The 25,372-nt window shown below is 49.8% G+C and overlaps 1 protein-coding gene across 1 annotated transcript in view; it reads right to left on the bottom strand.

Moving 5' to 3' along the window:
* The window catches only part of ppl (periplakin), a 97,358-nt gene that overhangs the window by 24,766 nt on the left and 47,220 nt on the right, over window positions 1-25,372 (bottom strand). The window contains exons 9-18 of the mRNA XM_072481729.1: window positions 24,566-24,661; window positions 23,553-23,675; window positions 21,284-21,430; window positions 18,925-19,079; window positions 16,536-16,633; window positions 14,829-14,858; window positions 12,525-12,682; window positions 9,530-9,708; window positions 7,396-7,534; window positions 2,043-2,236 (exon numbers count right to left, since the gene is read on the bottom strand). Coding sequence (XP_072337830.1) covers window positions 2,043-2,236; window positions 7,396-7,534; window positions 9,530-9,708; window positions 12,525-12,682; window positions 14,829-14,858; window positions 16,536-16,633; window positions 18,925-19,079; window positions 21,284-21,430; window positions 23,553-23,675; window positions 24,566-24,661 — 1,319 coding nt within the window. The remainder of the gene's footprint in view (window positions 1-2,042; window positions 2,237-7,395; window positions 7,535-9,529; window positions 9,709-12,524; window positions 12,683-14,828; window positions 14,859-16,535; window positions 16,634-18,924; window positions 19,080-21,283; window positions 21,431-23,552; window positions 23,676-24,565; window positions 24,662-25,372) is intronic.

The raw sequence follows: 25,372 nt of genomic DNA, 5'->3' as shown, positions 1-25,372 counted from the left end.
ACCCATACTCACACCTCCGGACCCCCACCACCACACCCCCACCCCGCCACACCCCTACCACCATCACCCATACTCACACCTCCGGACACCAACCACCACACCCCCACCCCGCCACACCCCTACCACCATCACCCATACTCACACCTCCGGACACCAACCACCACACCCCCACCCCGCCACACCCCTACCACCATCACCCATACTCACACCTCCGGACCCCCACCACCACACCCCCACCCCGCCACACCCCTACCACCATCACCCATACTCACACCTCCGGACACCAACCACCACACCCCCACCCCGCCACACCCCTACCACCATCACCCATACTCACACCTCCGGACCCCCACCACCACACCCCCACCCCACCACACTCCTACCACCATCACCCATACACACACCTCCGGACCCCAACCACCACACCCCCACCCCGCCACTCCCCTACCACCATCACCCATACACCTCCGGACCCCCACCACACCCCCACCCTGCCTCACTCCTACAACCATCACCCATACACACGTCTCCGCACCCCCACCCCGCCACTCCCCTACCACCATCACCCATACACCTCCGGACCCCCACCACCACAACCCCACCCTGCCTCACCTCTACCACCATCACCCATACACACGTCTCCGGACCCCAACCACCACAGCCCCACCCTGCCACACCCCTACCACCATCACCCATACTCACACCTCCGGACCCCCACCACCACACCCCCACCCCACCACACTCCTACCACCATCACCCATACACACACCTCCGGACCCCAACCACCACACCCCCACCCCGCCACTCCCCTACCACCATCACCCATACTCACACCTCCGGACCCCCACCACCACACCCCCACCCCACCACACTCCTACCACCATCACCCATACACACGTCTCCGCACCCCAACCACCACAGCCCCCACCCTGCCACACCCCTACCACCATCACCCATACACACGCCTCCGCACCCCCACCACCGCACCACCACCCAGCCAAGATGAAGTTCAGGCATTAAGTTTACATTTGAAATAAATTTAGACAGCAGTCGAAGTGCTACAGAAATACTGTGGCCTTCAGACTAACGGCCCTGCATGCAACTTTTCTAAGGATCCAAAATGGAGGGGGTGGGCGGCACGGTGGCGCAGTGGTTAGCACTGCTGCCTCACGGCACCAAGGACCCGGGTTCGAATCCCGGCTCTGGGTCACTGTCCGTGTGGAGTTTGCACATTCTCCCCGTGTCTGCGTGGGTCTCACCCCCTCAACCCAAAGATGTGCAGGCTAGGTGGATTGGCCGCGCTAAATTGCTACTTAAATGGAAAAAAAAAAGAATTGGGTACACTAAATTAATTTTAACAAATGGAGAGGGAGAGGAGACAACAAAATAACAATGGTATCGGTCCTTAGCTGTGAATCGACAGGAGATAAATGGGATAAAAATGTTCCCCAGTGTCCAATCAATCCTATTAAAATATACGGAAGTATAGGAATACTTCCAGATTTGCTGATACATGTTTAAACACACACATTGCCATTAGCAGTTTGTTGACCGCTGGGTATGGACTGCTTCCAATGGGCAGGAGTATTAAGGGGCATATCATCTAGGCTGACATTCCAGTGCCATACTGAGGGAGTGCTGCTCTGTCACAGGTGCTGTCTTTTGATGAAACACTGGGCCAACAGTGCACCCACCGTCTGCTCTCTCAGGTGGACATAATGGATTTGAAGAAGACCAGGGAAGTTCTCCCCAGTGGCCAATACTTATCCCTCAAGAAAACGATTATCTGGCCATTATCACATGGCTGTTTGTGGGATCTTACTTTGGGTGAACTTGCTGCTGAATCTCCCAGAGTGATTACACTTATAGTTTGCTGGCAGTAAAGGTCCTTGCAGAGGCTTGGGGGGGGGGGGGGGGGGGGGGGGGGTCATGATTGGTGCGATATCTCTTCCTTCTTTAAGCCCCTTATCAGTTGCTAGCTAGTTTGATTATTCAGATTTTTAAAAAAAAAAAAAGAGTTCAGGGGCAAACTGGAAACCAACCGGATGTCCAGTTGCTTGTTGAGGTTGTCATAGCGCTGGTTGAGCTTCTTGACATCAGCGGTCTGTCGCTCGACATCCGGGCAGTGCTCCTGAAAGTTGTCGGTCAAGGCCTTGCAGCTCCTCTTCACGGTGCTCAAATTCTGCTCGGCCTCCTGCAGAATTGGCTTCTTGGATTTGAGCTCCGAGCGCATGGTCTGGTAGAAAAGTAAAACGCTGGATTACACCAAACAACCAAAACACAACTTCCTACCTGTGCCAACACTCCTATTCCGCAATCCGATCTGAACGTGAAGCGTCGACACAATTGTGGAGCATTGAGACAATGTGGAGCGGAAACCGGCCAGTCGCAGCGCAATTAGTCTTGATCAACCTTCGACGGGAAATTTAATTTTTGATGTGCGCGGACAATGAAGAGATTGAAAGCTGGAAGCCTGATAAACGGGATGGGAGGGTGAAAATGAAAATAAAATGTGAGGCTGTGAGAAGGGCGGTAAAGAGAAGAAAAATGCAAATCAAGGGAATCAAAATGATTTGTATCAATGCCCAGGGTGCCAATCTCCTCCTTTGGACCCAACAGCACATTGGTGCCCATTGACTTCCATTGGATCGGTCCATGGTTATTCTTGGCAAAGTATTGCTGTGGTTTGCTGTTGCCTTCTGCATTACGGCTGACCAGAAAGCTCTCCCTCTCTCACCACCTAAGATCAGGGGTAATGGAAGGATTTACAAGCTGATAATCAAGCTAAAGTAGAAACAGAAAGTGCCGGATAAACCCAGCAGGTCAGGCAGCATCTGCGGAGAGGGAGACAAACGTTTCGAGCCGTCCTGACCCTTTCTGTTCGGATTTCCAGCAGCCAATTTTGCTTTTATTTTAACCCGTTTGGCCGTGTTATGAATGTACCATCTGTTGCCATCAAGTCCTGAAGTGGGTCTTGAACCCAGAGCTTCTGGCCCAGACATGGGGCGCTGTGTGGCACTGCCACCCTGCTAAATGGGAATGGCTTCGAACAACTCAAAACTGGGCATCCGTGAGGCGCCGCGGGCCATCAGCAGAATAGTATTCAGTCACAATCTGCAACCTCATGAGCCCGGCGTATCCCCCACTCTAACTTTACCACCAAGCCAAAGGATCACCCTGGTCCAAAGAAGAGTGTTGGACAGCACCTGAAAATGAGGTGTCAACCTGGTGAAGCTGCAACACAGGACTACTTGTGTGCCAAACAGCAAAAAGCAGCAAGTGATAGACAGAGCTAAGCGATTCCACAACCAACGGATCAGATCTAAGCTCTGCAGTCCTGCCATGAATGGTGGTGGACAATTCAACAACTTACAGGAAGGAGCCGCCACAAATATCCCCATCCTCAAGGATGGAGGAGCCCAGCACATCTGTGCAAAAGACAAGGCATTTACACCAATCGTCAACCAGTGCCGAGTGAATGATCCTATCTCAATCTCCTCCGGAGGTCCCCAGCATTTCATTTCATTTTCATCACAGACGTCAGTCTTTAGCCAATATGACTCACTCCACATAATATCAAGAAACAGCTGAAAGCACTGGACATTGCAAAGGCTATGGGTGCTGACAATATCCCGGCAATAGTACTGAAGACTTGTGCTCCAGAACTTGCACCAACCTTGGCCATGCGGTTCCAGTACGGCTACAACACTGGTATCCACCCAGCAAAGTGGAAAACTGCACACGTGTCCCGCACACAAGAAACAGGACAAATCCAACATGACCAATTACCGCCTACTCTCCATCATCAGCAAAGTGATGGAAGGAGTCATCAACAGTGCTATCAAGATAGTGGCAGCTATGGACTCGGAGAAGGCCTTTGACCGAGTAGAGTGGGTGTACCTCTGGGAGGTGCTGCGTAGGTTTGGGTTTGGGGTAGGGTTTATCAATTGGGTTAAGCTCCTTTATAGAGCCCCGATGGCGAGTGTAGTGATGAACCGGCGGAGGTCGGAGTACTTTCGACTGTACCGAGGGACGAGGCAGGGGTGCCCCCTGTCCCCCCTGTTGTTCGCATTGGCGATCGAACCATTGGCCATGTCATTGAGGGAGTCTAATAAATGGAGGGGGGTGGTCCGAGGGGGGAGAAGATCATCGGGTGTTGCTATATGCGGATGACCTGTTGCTGTACGTGGCAGATCCAATGGAGGGGATGGTGGAGGTCATGCAGACTCTAAGGGACTTTGGGGAGTTTTGGGGCTATAAGCTCAATGTAGGGAAGAGTGAGCTCTTTGTATTACAGGCGGGGGACCAAGAAAGAGGGATAGGGGACCTATAGCTGAGGAGGGCAGAGGGGAGCTTTCGGTATCTGGGGATCCAGATAGCCAGGAGTTGGGGGACCCGACAGATACTGAATCTGACGAGGTTGGTGGAGCAAATGGAGGAGGATTTCAAAAGATGGGACATGTTACCGCTCTCGCTGGCGGGTAGAGTGCAGTCTGTCAAAATGGTGGTCCTTCCGAGGTTTCTGTTTGTGTTTCAGTGCCTTCCCATCGTGATCACTAAGGCCTTTTTTAGAGAGTAGGCAGGAGTATTATGGGGTTTGTGTGGGCAAATAAGACCCCGAGAGTAAGGAGAGGGTTCCTGGAACGCAGTAGGGACCGAGGAGGGTTGGCGCTGCCAAACCTGGGGAGCTAATACTGGGCAGCAAATGTGGCGATGATCCGCAAGTGGGTTATGGAGGGAGAGGGGGCGGCATGGAAGAGGATGGAGATGGCGTCCTGTAAAGGAACGAGCCTGGGGGCGTTGGTGACGGCACCGCTGCTGCTCTCGCCGACAAAGTATACCACGAGCCCGGTGGTGGCGGCAACGCTAAGGATCTGGGGCCAGTGGAGACGGCACCGGGGTGCAATGGGATCATCGGTGTGGTCCCCGATCAGGGGTAACCACCGGTTTGTCCCGGGGAAGATGGACGGGGGGTTCCAGAGCTGGCATCGGGCGGGGATTGGAAGAATGGGGGACCTGTTCATCGACGGGACGTTTGCGAGCCTCGGGGCACTGGAGGAGAAGTTTGAGTTACCCCCGGGAAATGCCTTTAGATATATGCAGGTGAGAGCTTTTGTGAGGCGGCAGGTGAGGGAATTCCCGTTGCTCCCGGCACAAGAAGTTCAAGATAGGGTGATCTCGGGTGTATGGGTCAGGGAGGGCAAGGTGTCGGAAATTCACCAGGAGTTTAAAGAAGAGGGGGAAGGGCTGGTAGAAGAGTTGAAGGGTAAATGGGAGGAGGAGCTGGGGGAGGAGATCGAGGAAGGTCTGTGGGCTGATGCCCTAGGTAGGGTTAATTCCTCCTCCTCATGTGCCAGGCTCAGCCTGATACAATTTAAGGTGGTCCACAGAGCGCACTTGACGGGGGCGAGGTTGAGTAGGTTCTTTGGGGTAGAGGACAGATGTGGAAGGTGCTCAGGGAGCCCGGCGAACCATGTCCATATGTTTTGGTTATGCATGGCACAGGTGGTGAAAGTCCGGGTCAAGCCAAGCTGGGGGCTAGCAATATTTGGAGTAGTGGACGAACCGGGAGTGCAGGAGGCGAAAGAGGCCGGCATTCTGGCCTTTGCGTCCCTAGTAGCCCGGCGAAGGATCTTGCTAATGTGGAAGGAGGCGAAGCCCCCCCAGCCTGGAGGCCTGGATAAATAATATGGCTGGGTTCATAAAGTTGGAGAGGATTAAGTTCGCCTTGAGAGGGTCTGTGCAGGGGTTCCTCGACTATCTCACGGAGCGTTAGAGGAAGGTCAGTCAGCAGCAGCAGCAACCTTTGGGGGGGGGGGGGGGGGCACACACACGTCCTGGCCGGGGGGGGGGGGGGGGGGGGAAGGAGGTGGGGGGGGACGTCCTGGGAGGGGATGGGGGGGGGGTGAAGGGGGAAGGGGGGACTACCTGGGAGGGTGGATGAGCAAGAGATAACATGAAGGGTTGTGGAAACTGGCACGTACGGGTGAGGGCCAGTGTACAAAGCTGTGTAAATATATCATTTTGCCATGTATATATCTTGCTCTGCGCGATTTCTCGTTTTTTTTTTTGTTACGGGGGGGGGGGGTTATTGTTTGTAAGGGAGAAAAATTGTGTTAAAAAACTTTAATAAATATATATATTTTTTTTAAAACAGTGCTATCAAGCGGCACTTACTCAGCAATAACCTGCTGAAAGACGTTCACTTTGGGTTCAGCCAGGGTCACTCAGCTCCTGACCTCATTACAGCCTTGGCTCAAACATGGACAAAAGAGCTGAATACTAGAGGTGAGGTGAGAGTGACTGCCCTTGACATCAAGGCGGCATTTGACCGAGTGGCATCAAGGAGCTAAACTGGGGTGAATAGGAATCAGGGGAAAACCTCTCCACTGTTGGAGTCATACCTGGCACAAATAAAGATGGTTGTGGCGATTGGAAGTCAATCATCTCAGTTCTAGGACATTACTGCAGGAGTTCCTCAGGGTAGTGTCCTAGGCCCAACCATCTTCAGCTGCCTCATCATAAGGTCAGAAGTGGGGACGTTTGCGGATGACTGCACAATGTTCAGCACCATTCGCGACTCCTCAGGTAATGAAGCAGTCCGTGTCCAAATGCAGAAAGACCTGGACAATATCCAGGCTTGGCCTGACAAATGGCAAGTTGCATTTGCGCCGCACAAGTGTCAGGCAATAACAAACTCCTACAAGAGAGGATCTAACCTAGAAAGATAAGAGCAGCAGATACCTGGGAACCCCACCACCTGGAGGTTCCCCTCCAAGTCACCTACCCCCTCGACTTGGAAATGTATCGCCGTTCCTTCACTGTTGCTTGGGTAAAATCCTGGAACTCTCTCCCTGACAGCACTATGGTTGTACTTACACTCCAAGGACTGCAGCGGTTCTAGAAGGCAACTTCATCACCACCTTCTGAAGGGCAACTAGGCATGGGCAATAAATGCTGGCCCAGCCAGTGATGCCCACATCCCATAAATGAATTTTAATGAACGTTACCCACTGCGCCACAATCCTCCCATCCAGAGTGTAGGGAATACAATTGGAAACTAAAATTGGAAAATAGAGAACTAGCTCAGGATTGACAAATGCACTATTCATCTGATAACATTCTGAGGAAGGATGGGAGAGTTGGAGGGAGAACAATCATCGGAGGCATTAAATAGAGGCACCAAAACACAAGGATGTAAATTGAGGTGGGTGGCAAAACGAATGCTCGGGATTGGATTGCAGTTTAATGAGGAATGGCAATAAGGGATTGCTCACACGGCAGGTGACAAAAGGCAGATGAGAAAGGCTATTTTCTGGGTTTAACCACTTTTGCAGAGCAGCCCACCTGGGACACATTGTGTTTGGGCATTGTATTATAGGAGATAGCACTCACCTCAAGCTCGTTCTTCTTGGTATCCAGGCCCCAGATACTATCTGGGATGGTCTGATCCTTGACCAGTTTGTTTTCGTATTCCGACAAAGTGTTTCTGGCTTTCTGGAGAGTGTTCTCCAACTTGTTAGCAGCCTGAACCCTGTGAAGATTTGCACAGCAGTGTGCCTGTCATTCATTGTACTGGGGCAAAGGATCACATATCAAGAGTAAAACCTGCATCATGTACAAAGGTTCAGGGGAAAAGCAAAGTGCGCTGCACACACCTGCAGGAGTTCACCAATTTCACACTCCCCACAGGAGCATTGCTCAATGGGATCATACATGCGAGATAAGGCACTATCATCCAGACTCTGCAGCCTGGGATCCTTCTGTGCTCTAACCCGTGCTACAGTTTAATCTAATTTACAAACATGATATGAGTGAATCGATCCTGCAAATGAAATGAAATGAAAATCGCTTATTGTCACAAGTAGGCTTCAAATGAAGTTACTGTGAAAAGCCTCCTAGTCGCCACATTCCGGCGCCTGTTCGGGGAGGCTGGTACGGGAATTGAACCGTGCTGCTGGCCTGCCTTGGTCTGCTTTAAAAGCCAGCGATTTAGCCCAGTGTGCTAAACCAGCCCCTGTGAATGACAATAATGGTTCACATACAAGAAGATATACATGTTACTTGTTGAGGGGTGAGCTGATAGAGGTCTACAAGATTATGCGGGGCATGGATAGAGTGGATGGGCAGGCACTCTTTCCCAGGGTGGAGGGGTCAGTCACCAGGGAGCATGGGTTCAAGGTCCGTGGGGCAAGGTTTAGAGGGGATGTGCGAGGCAGGTTTTTTTACACAGAGGATGGTGAGTGCCTGGAACGCGTTGTCAGGGGAGGTTGTGGAAGCAGATTCATTAACGGCGATCAAAAGGCATCTTGACAAATACATGGATAGGATGGGTATAGAGGGATACGGCACAAGGAAGTGCTGAGGGTTTAGGCAAAGGTTGGTATCATGGCCGGTTCAGGCTTGGAGGGCCGAAGGGCCTGTTCCTGTGCTGCATTGTTCTTTGTTCTTGAATGAACATGTGTGACTGTACCAAATGCAGAGAGCATTAACTTCAGTCAATCTATATCGTAATGTACAATTTTTGGGGGGGATGGGGGCAAACGGCTGGGAGGCACTTTGCAATTTTTTTAAATCATGATTTCAATGGAAAGAAAATTGGGTGGGTGTACAATGGGCTATTAATTTGTTATTGCTTATTTTACACCCAATGTGTCCTTATAAACAAATAGAACAAGGTCAGTTAGACAGAAGACGTTTCATGAATGCCCTAGAAACCACAACATCTAGATTTGGCTGGTCCTGAACATTTTCACCCAGATAACGAACTGTAGCTACGAGGATAGATTGGAGAGGTTGGGACTGTTTTTCTTGGGGAACTGAAGGCTGAGGTGGCCGTATTCATGATCCTGAGGAGTATGGACAGGGTGAATACTGAGAAACTGTTCCCGCACAAGAGAGGATCATGGACCACAGAGCACAGATTCAAAATAATTAGCAAAAGGAGTAAAAGTGATGCGAGGAAAGAATGTTTTCGCCCAGAGGGCGGTTGGAGTCTGGAGGAGGCAGGTTCGATCGAGGTATTTGCAAGGGATTCGGATTGCTACCTGAAAATAAAGAATGAGCGAGGTTACGGGGATAAGGAAGGGGATTGGGATTAGGTGGAATGCTCTTTCAGAGAGAGGTGGCACAGTAGCTCAGTGGTTAGCACTGTTGCTTCACAACGCCAGGGACCCGGGTTCGAATCCCAGCTTGGGTCACTGTCTGTGCGGAGTCTGCACGTTCTCCCCGTGTCTGCGTGGGTTTCCTCCGGGTGCTCCCGTTTCCTCCCACAGTCCAAAGATGTGCGGGTTAGGTGGATTGGCCACGCTAAATTGCGCCTTATTTGGAAAAATTGAATTGGGTACTCTAAATTTATTTTTTTTAAAAGATTCTGTGATTCCCACCCAATATCAAACTCTCTCTCTGGATTCCCCTGAAGAGGTTATGTAATGAAATAATTCATGGGCTTTAATTCTCAACTTTTGTGTTCCAAGGGGTGACCCATACGCTGCGAATATTCACACAATATAAAGTTAACGATACTTACTTCTCCTCAGAACAGTTGAGCAGGAGGCTGACCTGGTCAAACTTGTTGTTTGTGTCGTCCAGTTTGGTGCGGAGCTGAGGTGCGCCAGCTACCTGTGGGTTCTGCGACAGGAAGCCCTGACATTCTCTTTCCTTCGACAGCTTGGCTATTTCGATTTGGCCAACGGAACCATTGATGTTCTAGAAGACAGAAAATAGATTGGTTAAAAAAAAAAAAGAGCCGGTTCGATGTTATTCACATTTCGAAAGAGCTCATCCGTTTAAAATGACCTACTCCCTCCAACATCAAAAAAAAAAAAGTCAATCTGATTCGCATTGAAACGGCTTTGCACGCACGCAGCAGGTTTTATTTCATAGGCTGGTCTCAGTCAACGGGGGTTCATCAAAGATGCTCCCCGCACCAGGACTTAGAGATAGTGCAGAGAGCTAACTATTCATTCGTCAAGAGTCACCCAACAGTGAACTATCAGGGAGATCATTAAACAGACCAACAATAGACCAACTAACAAGGGAGTCAAAGGTTATCGCTGGTAATTCTTGTGTGAGGTGCTACAGAGAGCGAATGCCTCCACCTCATGCTAGAGGCTGGGCTGATACAGCTGAAGGTGGTATACAGAGCACACCTCACGAAGGCGAGGATGAGCCGATTCTTTGAAGGAGTAGAGGATGTGTGTGAGCGTTGCCGGGGGGTGGGGGGGCGCTAATCACGTTCGTATGTTTTGGTCCTGTCCAAAGATGGAGGATTACCGGAAAGAAGTTTTTAGGGTAATTTCCAAGGTGGTGCACGTGAAACTGGGCCCAGGTCCCCGGGAGGCCATATTCGGGATGTCGGACCAGCCAGGGTTGGAAATGGGGGCGGAGGCAATTATCGTAGCCTTCGCCTCGTTGATCGCACGAAGGCGGATCCTGTTGGGATGGAGAGCAGCCTCCCCACCCAGTGCCCTGGCGTGGCGCGGGGACCTGTTGGAATTCTTGACTCTTGAGAAGGTTAAGTTTGAACTGAGGGGAAGGATGGAGGGGTTCTACAAGTCATGGGCATTATTTATTATGCACTTTCAAGAACTGGATAACATCGAACATTAAATGGGGTGGGGGGGGGGGGCTGTGTAAGATTAAGGGTGACTATGGGTAATCCCCGATTCCTTTTTGTCATTTGTTTATGTAAACATGCGGGCTGATGTTTGGGGGTTGGTGGGAGGATGGGATCATTGTTATTGATGTGGGGATTGACATATTTGTTGCTGATTATTGTTTATTGTTGGTGGGTGTAAATTTGGGAGAAAATGTGAAAAAGGAGAATAAAAATATTTTTTTTAAGAAAGGTTATCGGGGGCAGGCAGAATGTGGAGTTAAGGCCACAGTCAGATTGGTCACGATCTTATGGAATGGAGGAGCATGCTGGATGGGCCTACTCCTATTTCTAATTTGTATGTTCGCATGTAACAATTTGCACAGCACTTGGTCAAGACGTGTCGCCCCCTACTGAACCATCAAGTGTAACAACAGCAAGATAATTTGACCAGTCAACAATGTGAACACACACGAAACAGCTCCAAGACTTCTTAAAACAAGTAGCTAAAATAGGATTTGATGTTTGTCAAACACAATATTCTTCTTCATAATTTAAGTTTAAATACGCCTACTGACCCAGTGATCACCATTTCTAAACTGAAGTCACTTTTTCCTTCCCCCGCTCCATGTTAGTTAGCTGCACGGTATTGGCATCTGAACATTGAAATCTATCAGTATCACAATGCTGCCCAGCTCTGACAATTCATATTGATATGCCCATGCCGGGTGGCACAATGGCACAGTGCTGCCTCACAGCGCCAGGGACCCGGGTTCAATTCTGATCTCGGGTGACTGTGTGAAGTTTGCACTTTCTCCCCGTGTCTGCGTGGGTTTCCTCCGGGTGCTCCGGTTTCCTCCCACAGTCCAAAGATGTGCAGGTTTGGTGGATTTGTCATCTTAAATTACCCCCGAGTGTCCAAAGATGTGCATGTAACTGGATTGGTGATGCTAACCTTGCCCCTTAGTGTCCAAAGGTTAAGTGGGGTTACAGGATAGGGCGGGGGAGTTGACCACGGATAGAATGCTCTTTCAGAGGGTCGGTGCAGAATCGATGGGCCAAGTGGTCTCCTTCTGCAGTGTAGGGTTTCTATGCAATTGGCCGTAGACTTCCACCGACATCTCAACACAACGTTCAATTGCTGTGAATCAAGCTCAGTGGCAGCAATCGTATCTCGGAGTCAAAAGGCTGTGAGTTGAAGCTTTACTCTATTCTAGGGTTTAAGTGCATGATCTAGGTGGAAAATTCAGTTCAACGGTTGGAAGGTGATGTGTCTGCCTTCTCAGGGGAATGTAGAGGGTCATATTGTGGTATTGGAGTGCACCTCGTGTACTAGCCAACAGTTACCAACAGTTGGTGTACCAACAGTAGCCAACAGTGAGGGGCAGCACGGTAGCCTTGTGGATAGCACAATTGCTTTACAGCTCCAGGGTCCCAGGTTCGATTCCGGCTTGGGTTGCTGTCTGTGCGGAGTCTGCACATCCTCCCCGTGTCTGCGTGGGTTTCCTCCCACAGTCCAAAGATGTGCAGGTTAGGTGGATTGGCCATGATAAATTGCCCTTAGTGTCCAAAATTGCCCTTAGTGTTGGGTGGGGTTGCTGGGTTATGGGGATAGGGTGGCGGTGTTGACCTTGGGTAGGGTGCTCTTTCCAAGAGCCGGTGCAGACTCGATGGGCTGAATGGCCTCCTTCTGCACTCTATTTTTACATTCTATGAATACCCTGCAACTATCCCCACCACAAGAGATTATCCTGTCAATTATCTCAATTCTATTTGTGCAAATGGGCTACTGTGTACCCAACAGTACTTCAACGTGAAAGTACTGCATTAGCTGTGATGTGCTTTTGGGCACTCCAAGAGTGTGAAAAGTGCTTTGTATGCAAATGCAAATTCTCTATTTGCCGTTCATTCCAGAAACCGAGCTTACCTTCAGGTCCTGAAGACGTTCTTTGCTGTCCTGGATTGGTTTCTTCTGCTCCAGTGATGGGCGTGTACAGGATTGAATTGCCTTCTCCTGTTTCATCACATTGTTCTGAATTTTATCCAAATCCGACAGAAGTTTCAGACATTGGGAATCCTGGGAATCTGACCGTGTGTAATTAAATACAGTTAAAAATGACACGGTATCAACTGCCCTGTCGCTTCCCCACTTTCAGAATATGACGCAACCCATTTCAAACCATCCCAAATACAATCACTTCTCTCGGTCTCGTTCCATTTGGCTAACGACCGATTTTCTCCAGTGGTTAGTCCGTGGACTGGTCTAGTCCGTTAAGATTGCGACGACTTCATTCTGCCTATGACCTCAATGGGTAAGCTGTAGCCAGATGTTGTAACTGGGAGGATTTCAGTGCTTTCGCCAGAGGGGAAGGGCCAACACCCTGCGAGTATTTAATCCCATCCATCAAAGGAACTAAGGTGAAGCTGAAACAAGGTGAAATGTGGGCACAACACTCATCCCGAATCGAAAGTTTGCACAGTTGCCAAGTGTTTCCAATGTATAGAGGTGGATTTGGATCACCTCCCAATCTTTTTAAATAGGAAAAAGGAAGAAAATCCCTACAGATACTTGAATTACTTTTAAATTGCAATCAGGACGTTTAGTATCAAATAAAGCTGATAGCCGCATAATGCTCAGTAAAACACAGTTGCGTCCTATACCCTTGAAGTGCTGAAATAGAGTTAGTGCAGCTCTTGTGTTCATTGTCTAACTAGTACAGAAGGAAAATGGTTTACTCTAAAGGCCTATTTATTCATTAAACTTCACTTGGATTTAAGAACGATGCATTTATTTCATTTACAGAAGACCCTATTTAATGGCAGCTTGTATCGATGATGTTTGGATTTCAATCGGAGGGCGGCAGGTGAATTAATTCACTTTGGGCTTTGCTCCCTCATCATTCACCACCCTGGATCACACTTCAGCTGGCAGCAGCAGAGTATTCTGGGTCACAACGTCAGCGACACGCTGACAGGAGTCAAAGCTCAACAGGCTTGAGAACAATTTCACTTCCACCCGGATTCACCAAAAGCCAATCATTACAAGATTTAGGCTAGAGATCACTCCATACACAGGCCGTGACAAACGGCGGCCAAAACAAGAGTACACTGAAAGTCTGTCCTCCCCAAACACACGACAGGTAGACATTTCTGAAAATGTTAGTTGTAGTTTCCCTCCAATTAAGCATCGGGAAGAGCAACGCCATTGTTTCCAGCCATTACCATGAACACCATTTCTCTTGTCACTGATCTTACACCCCCCCCCCTCTCTTGTCACTCTCTTTGGTTGAACCAGAATACTTGCAAACATGGTGTCCTATTTGACCTTCAGCTGAACTTCTGACCCCTGTATCCTCTTCATCGCAAAAGCCATCTACTTCCATCTCCGTAACACCATCTATCTCTGCCCCTGTCTCAAGCCTATCTGCTGCTGAATCCCTCGTGCAAGCTTTTATTACTGTGATGAACAGTTACTGTATTACTGTACCCTTATCATCATGTAAGGTGATGTCCCCTTTAAGACCGGGCTTGGAACCCTGGGGGACTCCGCCTCCGCTCACCTGAGAGTCGTATACAAGGTGCCGCCAAGCACCCGTCTCGGCACCAGGCTGGTTCTTAGCTTATTAAAGCCTTCTTTACCGTTTTACTCTCTAGCGTCGTTATTGTGGGTACAATAATTACCTACATATTAACTGTTCAAATACTTTCCTGAATGCCCTTCCATCTTTCAATTTCCGCACCGAACTCATCCAGAACTCTGTCACCCCTATCCTCGCTCCCACCAGTACCACTCACCCTTCTCCCCTGTCCTCCATGACCCACATTTACTTCTGGTCTATTATCTGTAACTTTAAATCTCATGCTGCAATCCCTATTTGGGCCCCGCCCTTTAATAACCCGGCACCCTCCAACTCTATAATCCTCCAAAAACTCTGCAATCCTTACACACTGGCCCCCTGTGCATTCCCCACTCTCTTTCTCCTCGCAATGCTCTCCTTTATCTAAGGTCCTAAGTTTGGGAATTTCCCCCATAAACTTCAACTTCTCTCCATCCTCCATAACATCCCATCTCTTCTACCAAGTTCCAGCCACCCATCCCAATATCTCCTTCTTTGGCTGGTATCAATGCCACCTGATTGTAAGTTGTTTATATTCAGATAAATCTGAAGCACAAAAGTCAAAAAAATGCACTGTATATTATCCACCAGTGCTGTAAGAAAATCTGACTTACTTGACACGGGCATCTGGGGCGTCTTCACCACTTTGAAGGGACAAGAAGAAAAAGAACAAAGTCAGTTGAATTAAATAGTGAGGCACGTCAGTGCCATCCATAATAAAGATTCACCGAAGGCTCAAAATACTCCAGACCCTACCCAGAAACAGCAAACGTTTGCATTCAGAGGGAATTGGAGGTCCTGGTTCACGAGTCGCACAGAGACATCATGCAGATGTAGCAAACGATTAGGAAGGTGAATGAAATGTTAGACTTTCTTGAAAGGGGGCTCAAGCAATTACATCTTACTGCAATTAATCTTTGGACGCCGAGGGAGAATTTATCTTGGCCAATCCACCTAAGCTGCACATCTTTGGACTGTGGGAGGAAACCGGAGCAGCCGGAGGAAACCCACGCAGACACGGGGAGAACGTGCAGACTCCGCACAGACAGTGACCCAAGCCGGGAATCGAACCTGGGACCCTGGAGCCATGAGGCAGCAGTGCTAACCACTGTGCCGCTTCCTGCAGCCTATTGCTGAAATGAAGCAGAAAAGGCTGGGAAATGCACAGGGGGCCGATTCGTATTCGAGAGAGAGAGAGAGAGAGAGAGAGAAAGGAAGGTCAGTCCCCAAGCAGACAAGCAGAACCCAGCATGTCCTCTCTTTATTGTCGAATTCCAAACATACAACTTTGTTTTAAACATTCTGACCATCGGTTTTAAGTTGCAATGTTCAACGTTAAGCATTTGCAAGGACTGTTGTCTCCGACTGTGCCGGATCCTCTCCCTGATCTGGTAGAGCTAACGAGGGACTCCGGAGCACCCATCACTTTTAGGTCAGGATTTGCACTGTCCCGCCTCCTCACAAAACCCAGATGAAGGGGGCAATTCTCCGAGCCCCGCGCTGGGCCGGAGAATCGCCACAACCGCGCCATGACGCCCCAACGCCGGCGCGCGATTCTCCGAGGTGCGGAGAATCGGCGCCATTTGCGTGGCGCGGTTGGCGCGGCGCCGGACCGCTGGAATCGGCAGGGCCACCGATTCTCCGGCCGGGTGGCCGCGCGGACACGACAGAGTCCCGCTGTCACCGTTCACCCCTGGTCGCTGCCGGCGCGAACGGTCGGGGGGGGGGGGGGGGGGGGGGGCGGCCTGTGGGGCGGGAAAAGCGATCCTTCACCGGGAGGGGGGGGGTCCCTGATGGGGTCTGGCCCGCGATCTGGGCTCACCGATCAGTGGCCTACTTTCCTGCACTGCCGGCCACGAACACTGACGCCATGTTGATTCGGGGCCGGCGCGCGGAAGACGTCCCTCACGCATGCGCGGGTTGGTGCGGCGGGAGGCCCGCTCCAGCGCCATGCTGGCCCCCTGTGGGGGCCAGAATCGGTCGTCCCCGTGCCCGTTTCGCGCTGTCGTGAAACGCGACGGCGTTCACAATGGCGCAAACACCTGGGCTCCATTTGGGAGAATCGCCCCCGAAATTCCAAACCTTTTTATTAAAAAGGCACAATGCCTTTTCTTTTTTTAAAAAAAAAAGGGAGGAAAAGGCTTTGGGAGAAAAGTGTATTCTGGAGAAGGGATGAGTGGCTTTGGAAATACACTTCATCCATTGGGAGGGACTGCCCTGAGTGGAGAGAGCTTGGCCGTACGTCTAACCGGAGATTACTCAATTCTCCGGTACCCTTTGCCAGCTCCTTCCCTTCCCCCTCACTGGGCTAAAACACGTACCTGGTTTGTCAGATTGTTTCATCCCTTTGAACCGTTTCTGCAGAATGTTCTTGGTCGTGCCGCTCTTCTGCTTAACGTTATTGTACTGATTGGTGATGCTGGTGGGGGGGGGGGGGTGGAAAGAGAGGGGGGCAGATGTAACATTGACACAAATACGTGAACCACAGATAAAGAATGTTTCTCAATTCAAAGCTACCCAAATGGAAAAGAGGCAGCAAGACCTGGGAAATGACGGATAGTAATAATAATACTGCCCCTAACCGGTCTCATAGGTCTCAGTTCAGAACAGTACCAATCATTTCCAGGTTTCACTCGTGAATATACCAAGTCGGATCAGACGATTGACTCCCCGAACATGGAACAGTACAGCACAGTACAGGCCCTTCGGCCCACGATGTTGTGCCGACCATTTATCCTAATCTAAGATCAACCTAACCTACACCCCTTCAATTTACTGCTGTCCATGTGCCTGTCTAAGAGTCACTTAAATGTCCCTAATGACTCTAACTCCACCACCTCTGCTGGCAGTGCATTCCACACACCCACCACTCTCTGTGTAAAGAACCTACCTCTGACATCTCCCCTATACCTTCCTCCAATCACCTTAAAACCATGTCCCCTCAGGACAGCCATTTCCACCCTAGGGAAAAGTCTCTGGCTATCCACGCCTCTCATCACCTTGTACACCTCTATCAATTCACCACTCTTCCTTCTTTGTTCCAGTGAGAAAAGCCCTAGCTCCCTCAACCTTTCTTCATAAGACATGCCCTCGAATCCTGGCAGCATACTGGTAAATCTCCTCTGCACCCGCTCCAAAGCATCCACATCCTTCCTATAATGAGGCAATCAGAACTGGACACAATATTTAACGAGGTAGCCCTAACCCTAACCTTAATCCCAACCCCCACATTACTGTTGTGCATTTCTCCAAGAACTGTTCCACTTTATGCTCCTCAGCTCCTGTCTAATAGCAGTATAATTTCCACTCCCCCAATTAAATACCTCCCCATGCTGTCTGTTCCTATCCATCTCCATGACTATGGTAAAGGTCAAGGAGTTGTGGTCACTGTCACCGAAATGCTCACCCACTGAGACATCTGACACCTGGCCTGGTTCGTTGCCGAGCACCAAATCCAATATGGCCTCCCCCCTAGTCTACATATTGAGTCAGGAATCCTTCCTGTACACACCTGACAAAATTTGCTCCATCCAAACCATTTGCACTATGGAGGTTCCAGTCAATATTAGGGAAATTGAAGTCACCCATGACAACAACTCTGTTACTTCTGCACTTTTCCAAGATCTGCCGCCCAATCTGTTCCTCTATCTCTCTGCTGCTATTGGGGGGTCTATAGAAAACTCCCAATAAAGTGACTGCTCCTTTCGTGTTTCTGACTTCCACCCATACTGACTCAGTAGAAAAACCCTCCTCGACTACCTCCTATTCTGCAGCTGTGATGCACTCCCTAATTACTCGATGGTGGACTGTTGATGGATCCAGGGCGATTAATCAACATGAGACTGCCTTCCTTGGCCACTCGACGGGAAGAAACACTTCAAACCTGTCATAAACCCCACCAGGAAACCATCCTTGACCCCTCCCCCCATTCCGTCCCAGCATTCCGTCGATAGTTACTGCCCTGGGCAGCTTATTGTTAAAATCCAAATAAATATTTTCCTTCCTGCCGCTGGCTTGCTTGGTCATGAAAGAAGCCGTATTCTTATTTCCCAGTTTTTGGCATTACTTCATTCTGGGTGTCAATTTTGCTAATCCCTTCCTTTTTGCTTGGTCTGATGCCCGCGCACCATCTCACAGTCAGGCGGCAACACTGAAAACTGGAGGCAGTGATCTAGCCAAGATCGCCACCTTGAGGTGCACGTCGGTACCATCGCCATCATTATTGACTGGCCAGCAGCCACTCTGCTAGATTGATGGGGCTGGATTGTTCCAGTGACCACAGGTCTCTCCCTGTGCTGCTGTCGATAAAGTATTGGTTTGACTGAAAAGGAAGCCTGATGGTTCAGTCTAATTATACCACTCCATGGACATGATGCTCTGTGAGTGTTGGTGGTCACACTAGAGGGAGCTTGAGGGAAAGGAGAAGGTTGGAATAAAGCTTAAGCTCAGTTCCAAATCCTTTCTGCAGAAAAATGGGCAAAAGATATACTGGAATGTCGTGAACTGTTTTACAAAATACAGACTGATTGTTTTGGTTCAGACTGGTAAATTGATAACATTAATTCTACTGGGTTTAGCTAATGCCTTCACTGGGAGCTCAGGGTAGACTGGAGCTGCTAAAATTCAAACACATTTTGCTGATCCAGAACGAGTTAAGCTCTCTTTCCAAACCTTTTGGATAGGCACCAGGAGGAGAGATTTCAGACTTACTCATCTCCAATTGCTATTGCCTCAGGGTCGGTCGGAGGGATGATAAAGCAGACAGCAGGAGGCTTTTGCTTGCGACCAGCTGTGTCAGTCACTTCCCAGTGAGTTCCATTGTTGTTCTTATTCAGTATGTACCTCTCCCCACGCTGGATATGTGTCTGTCATACGAGAGAGAAAAGGTTATGCTGACACACGCTCACTTCCCAGATCAACTAACATTTCCACAACGGGGCAGCTCCTCTGCCTCCCTGTTCGCCACCCTGCATGGGGTTGACCAATCAAAACGTTGGGACACAATCCGGAGTTTCCAATGGCAAATCTATCACCAAAAAAAATCTTTGGGGTGTCGGGCAACGGAGAATCCAGCCTTGGGGGGAAAAAAATAGGATCGGCACTGATCCGTTTACGATGCTCCGGTCTCCCGCTGGTGGCGGCATTAAGATTCGCGCCCCGCGCCAACGGGAAGATTAACGGCTGGACACCAGATTCACCACTCCTCCAAGATTCTCAGGCCCTCTGGTCTGCGATTCACGCGCGTGTGGATTGGTACAAGCGTGACCCTGGTGCTGTGGGCCTCGCAGTGGGCCAAGTGGTCAAGTATTTAAGGTAGGTGCCCCCATTGGAGGGCCCCACCCCACCCCAGTGCAAATCCTGCCCACCCCACCCCCAACAGACCCTCATCCTGACCGCAATGTTTATAAACATCGAGGAGTTAAGTGCGTTCACTTCCTCTTTTTCTCAGCGGAAAGCACTTAACTGCTTTTCATGTGGTCATGAGCTGTCAATCATAGCTAGATGTTTCTAGGTATTGCAGTTAGTTTCACAGCGGGGTTTATGGGATTCATTCAAGCATGAAGGGAAATGAAAATAAACAATGCAGACATCTGGCTGTCTGGATGCTGACATTTACAGCCTAATAAATTATATTTCTCTTCCAAGTGCATACAAGCCTCGCAGATCAAAGGATTTGAGTGGGTCTAAACCCTGGTAATGTGGCTTTTGCTTTCTATGAAGTTAGAGCTGCTGCCTTCTCTGCCCGAGTGAGCAGCTGTAAGGGACAGGTGAGTTTTAAAACAGTGATTTTGTTCCCTTTTGCTATTTGGACTGCTCTTTCGCTTTGATGCAGGAGGTGTCTCTGTTATGGGGGGTGGTGGTGATCTCTGATATGGAAGGGGGCCTGGTGGGGGATGTCAGGTCACTCTCAAGTATGCGCACTGTGGGGCGGGAGAGGGGGTGACCCAACAATTCCCGTGGCGGGCGGGGGGCAGGAATTGCGTTGCAGGGGGGCCAACCGCTGGACCTTGCCCGCTCAAATGGCGGCCCAATAGCGGGATCCGCGGAAGTATCCCCCGTGATCCCCACCATGTATAAACTTGGACGGCACAAAACCAGAGATGATTAATCTCCGGCGGGAGAACAGTCTCCCAAATAGAGAAGGCTGCCCTTTGAATCGGAGATTGGTAGATTTTTGCTACGCGCAAGTACTGAAGAATGGGGGACTGGGTGGAGTTACGACAGACAAGACTTGATCTCATTGACTGATGGAACAACTTTGAGGGGCTGAATGGCGTACGCCTATTTCTGAGGTTCTCCTGCAAGATGCAAGTCACACTGGATATCTCTCATGCTATGTGATTCTGTCTGCCGACATTCCCATCTTTTGCAAACTAATTCCTGGAACAGGTCGCCTTTTGTCGCCAGAAGCTTAAAGCTTGAGGGGTGCCGCTCCACATCAAGGGTGTCTTCCCAGGAGTCTCTCCCGCTCTTATCATCAACTATTGACTTGTTTGGAAGGAATTTACAGGTTGTAAAGTAAAGGCGCCATCATCCCAGATGACCCTAGGCTACTTTCCCCTTTATGAGGGGGAGAGCGGACTGGTGGTGATTTAACCTGAGGGTCACCACACCTCAGGCAAGGGGCAAGGTTGAGAAGGTGGGGCCTTTGTGAATAACCTCAGCCGGGACGGGAATTGAACCCGCGCTGCTGGCCTCGCTCCGCATCACGAACCAGCTGTCCAGCCCACTGAGCTAAACCACACCAGTGACACTCAACCCGTTTGGCCACGTTATGAATGCACCTTCCTGGCAGTCAAGTCCTGGAGTGGGACTCGAACCCAGAACGTCCGGTTCAGAGGTAGAGGTGCTCCCACTGTGCCACACGATCTCCTTAACATTTGGTTGGATACAATAAAATGCATGATTTAAAAGAGGGGGGAAAACGCTGTGGGTTGATTAAGCGTGAGCTCGGCTTTGAATTAGCCTGGCAGGATATCGCTTTCCCTACTTCACCCAGTCAGAGGAAACAGGCAATGTGGGCACGGAGGATTTAGTGTCACACAAACGCGAGCGGGAAATGTCTTACCTCTTCTGCATCAAAGTCACAAAGGGCCTCGACCGGGATGGCCTTGGCAGGGTTTGCACGTCGATATTTCAGAGGCAGCACCTGCTGGCTGCGTTTCTTCAGGGTTTTCACCGCGTCATCGTACTTGTCCAGCGCTCGGTCCTGGTCCTGAGGAGGTTGAAGCAGAAACCGTCATTAGCCTCGATAAGACTTTGAGGTGCCCGCACTAACGCTACCCTGAGCACTGCCGCAAAGTGGCTTCTCCTTTTGGGGTTTTTTAAAATTTAAAGTACCCAATTTCCCCCCCCCCCCCCAATTAAGGGGCAATTTAACGTGGCTAATCCACCTACCCTGCACATCTTTGGGTTGTGGGGGTGAGACCTGATGTGTTATCTGAGTTGGTTTAACATTGACTGCAACTGGATGCAGTGAGACTAGAAACAGGCTTCCGACACAGGAGATGGTCCAACACTGTTTTATCGAACCTGCTGGTTGCTGTACATAATCTGCTGTGGGCTGACACTCTTATTAATATAAACTGATAATCTCTGACTGGCTTGACCAGATTAGCTCTCTGTCACATGGAGACGGTGCTCACGGCCTTGTGCACTCTAACTATCTCTGTAGCTGTATCCTGTGAGAAGAGGGAGAGTCTTAATGCCTTGTGTGTTTTATAGTGGTAGTGTCCTGTCTGGTGATTAGTTGTTCTGTGTCGTGTGTGTTCATTGGTTATCCTGTGTGTCAATCACTGCCTGTGAAAAATGTTAACGGGTCCAATTTTAACCCAGCGGAAGTGGTTATGTGGCGGTCCTAAATGATTGTATTTTTGTGTCTACGATATACTTTGCACAACGCACTCGAGCCTGGACTGCGAGGAATCATTTAAAGGAGTTTCCACACTGCTTCCCTGTGGAATCCCGGATACGCTGATTCATCAACCACACCAGTGGGGGGGCAGCTTTGAGGTAGTTAGAAATCGTGGCCATTTTGTGAAAGGGAGTGCTGGAAAACTGAATTGACCACCACAGAGCTAGCTTCGTAAAATCCTGAGTGTCACCACTGGCTTCAGACTGGCAATCGGTCACAGTCTGGAGTGCGGACAAAGCCTACCGTAGCTCAGGCTCAAAAAGGTCATTGCCAAAAAAGAACTAGCCATTGTTTGCCCTCCCGAGTATTAACGTTAACAATTTTAAACAGAGGCAAATGGACCTTGTTGTGCAAGTCGTGCACTGCGTCACAACCTCACTGACAAGGAAATGAGAAAAACTGACTTTCTATCCTTCGCTGCAGTGTTTGAACCCGAAAACACTGCTGCCTTGAATCAGTGTAGGGTAGATTGTGTCGGGGTAATATCACTGGACTAGTAAACCAGCAGCTCGGGCTGACGCTTTAGGTTTAAATCCCATCCAGCTGCCGCTAATTCTATGAATTAGCAAATTCTGTTTATAAATTTAAAATGTTGAATTGAAGATATTGGTGCCACAAAACTTTGAACAATGGTCATAAAAATCCATCTGCTTCACTAACAGCTGCAGAATCCGTCGGATCCTTACAGAGGCCATTCAGCCCATCAAGTCTGCACCGACCCTCTGAATGAGCACTCTACCTAGGCCCACTCCCCCGTCCTATCCCTGTAACCCCACCTAACCTGCCCATCTTGCGACACTGAGGGGTGATTTAGCGTGGCCACCTCACCTAACCTACACATCTTTCGGGACTTGTGGGAGGAAACCGGAGCACCCGGAGGAAACCCACGCAGACACGGGGAGAACGTGCAGACTCCGCACAGGCAGTGACCCAAGCCGGGAATCAAACCCGGGTCCCTGGTGTTGTGAGGCAGCAGTGCGAACCATTGCTGCCACCATGCCGCCCCAATGGCTCTTCCCACCTAACCTTTAGTGAAGGAAATCTGCCCTCCTGACCTGGGCTGGGTACATGTGACTCCAGACCAGGTAACTCTTAACCCAGCAAGCCACTCCATTCGAGGGCATTTGGGGAACGGCGATAAGTGCTGGCCTGGCCGTGAGCAGAAACACATCCCATGAAAAAACAAAAGCAGCGGTCATCCCGATGTTTCTGGAGTCAACGTGATTGTCTCCATTGCAGCTCTATAGAAGGTCCATATGGAAACAGCAACGAACAACTGAGGTTCTGCTACAGATATCCAGCGTCTCTCAGAGTAAAAATAATTACATCAATTTGGCTCCGGTGGTGGTGTGTACTTGATACAATGTGGGTTACCCATTCTCCAGTCCAGACACATTGCAACCGTAAAGATGGTTCTACTTACCTCGAGGTCACGGAGCATAGTTTGAAGCTGAAATTCATCCTTGAACTCTGGATTGTACTTCTGATCCAGATCGTTGTCAACTTTCTTGAGGAGCTCCTGCATGTCCTTCGAATCTTTGTAAAACTAACGGATTGAAAAAGGAGGAGAAAAGATGTTAATTTCCACAGTTGTATGGGTTAGATTCAGACATTCAGCTTCATCATTCTGTTGGCTAGAAGTCTTGAGATTTTTGGTGTTAATAATATATGGTTGTGGTAGTCACCACTGATGTATTATACTGTATGGGTATTACGGTAAGGCTCCTGTACTACAGGTACGGGGGTAGATCCCTGCCTGCTGACTCCGCCCAGTAGGCGGAGTATAAATATGTGTGCTTGCGAACCAGGGAGAAGATAGGTTTGTCAGGTTAAGGGTTAGGATTTGTGTGTGTGTGCATGTGTAGATATGCATGTGTGGGTGTGGGGGAGGAGGGGGTGTCAGGTCAGACATTCAGTGGGGGAGGGTCCCAACAGCCTGGGGGGAGGGTCAGTCAGTCGGAGGGGGGACTTGGACAGTCGGTAGGGGGGGGGGGAAGGGAGGTGCAGGTTGGGTTGGGTCTGGCTTGGGGGGGGGGGGGGGGGGGGTGTAGTCATGGGTTTGGGGCAGCAGTTCCATGCGGGAGGGTGTAATGGAGAGGGTCTCTAAGGGTTTGGTGTTGCGCGGGGAGTCCCTTGTGGGGGGGGGGGGGGGGGGCTTTTGGTTTCTGTGGGTGTGTATAATAGTTATTCAGATGCTAGAAGTGGTTGTAAATCTCCTAACCTTTGGGGGGTAACTATTGTTGTAAGATAGTCAGAGCCACCTGAGGATTGTGATTGGAATCGTATCATCAGATGGTTCCCAGTACAGGGGAAGGTGCTTCTTTGGGGTCCCCCACCCACCCACAGATACATTGCCTGGTCGGAATAATGCTTATGGGCGCGCTCCACTTTTGTGAAGTTTCTTTTCCCCCCTTCAGAGCTGGAAATCCCTTTTACCTTGTGGTAGTCATCCATATTTTTGAGATGGTTCTCCTCACAAATCAGCAGGTTGAGGTATTCTTTCCAGTCAGCATGCACAGCTTCCATGTGTGCCTGAGGAAGAGAGTTAAAGTAATGTAATCATCACTCGTACCATTGATCGACAAAATCCAGTCTTAGTTTTCCCGACCCCTTTGGAATTAGGATTCGGAATGTAGGAGCAGTAGGCCATTCAGTCCCTCGAGTCCGCTCCGCCATTGAGCGAGGTCATGGCTGCTCTTCCAGTTGGCGCTATTTTCCCGCACTATCCCCATATCCCCTGATGTCTTTAATATCTAGAAACCTATTGATCTCGGCCATGAATATTCTCAAATGACCAAGCCTCCATAACTCCCCGAGGAAGCGAATTCTATAGATTCACCACCCTCTGACTGAAGGAATTGTTCCTCATCTCAGTCCTATATGCCCTTTATTCTGAGGCTGTGTCCCATGGTTCTAGGCCCTCCCACCCCCAGACAGGGGGAACATCCTTCCTGCATCTAGCCTGCTCGAGCCCTTGAAGAAATTTCTAAGTTCCAATGAGATCACCTCTCATTCGTCGAAACTCTGGAGATTACAGGCCCAGTTTCCCCGATCCCTCCCTCATTGGACAGTCCGACCATTGCAGGGATTAGCCTATGGAAGCGGAAGTTCACAAGAAATTTTTCAAGTGACTCTTTTTGTTAAAAAAAAAGAATACCACAACAGGGTGGACAGTGAGAGCTTTTTCCTCGAATGGTGATGGCCAGCAGGGGTGGGGGGGACATAGCTTTAAATTGAGGGGAG

This window comes from Scyliorhinus torazame, chromosome 17 (assembly GCF_047496885.1).
Source record: "Scyliorhinus torazame isolate Kashiwa2021f chromosome 17, sScyTor2.1, whole genome shotgun sequence".
In the NCBI taxonomy this organism is placed as follows: domain Eukaryota; kingdom Metazoa; phylum Chordata; class Chondrichthyes; order Carcharhiniformes; family Scyliorhinidae; genus Scyliorhinus; species Scyliorhinus torazame.
This window is presented reverse-complemented; position numbering and strand designations above follow the sequence as displayed.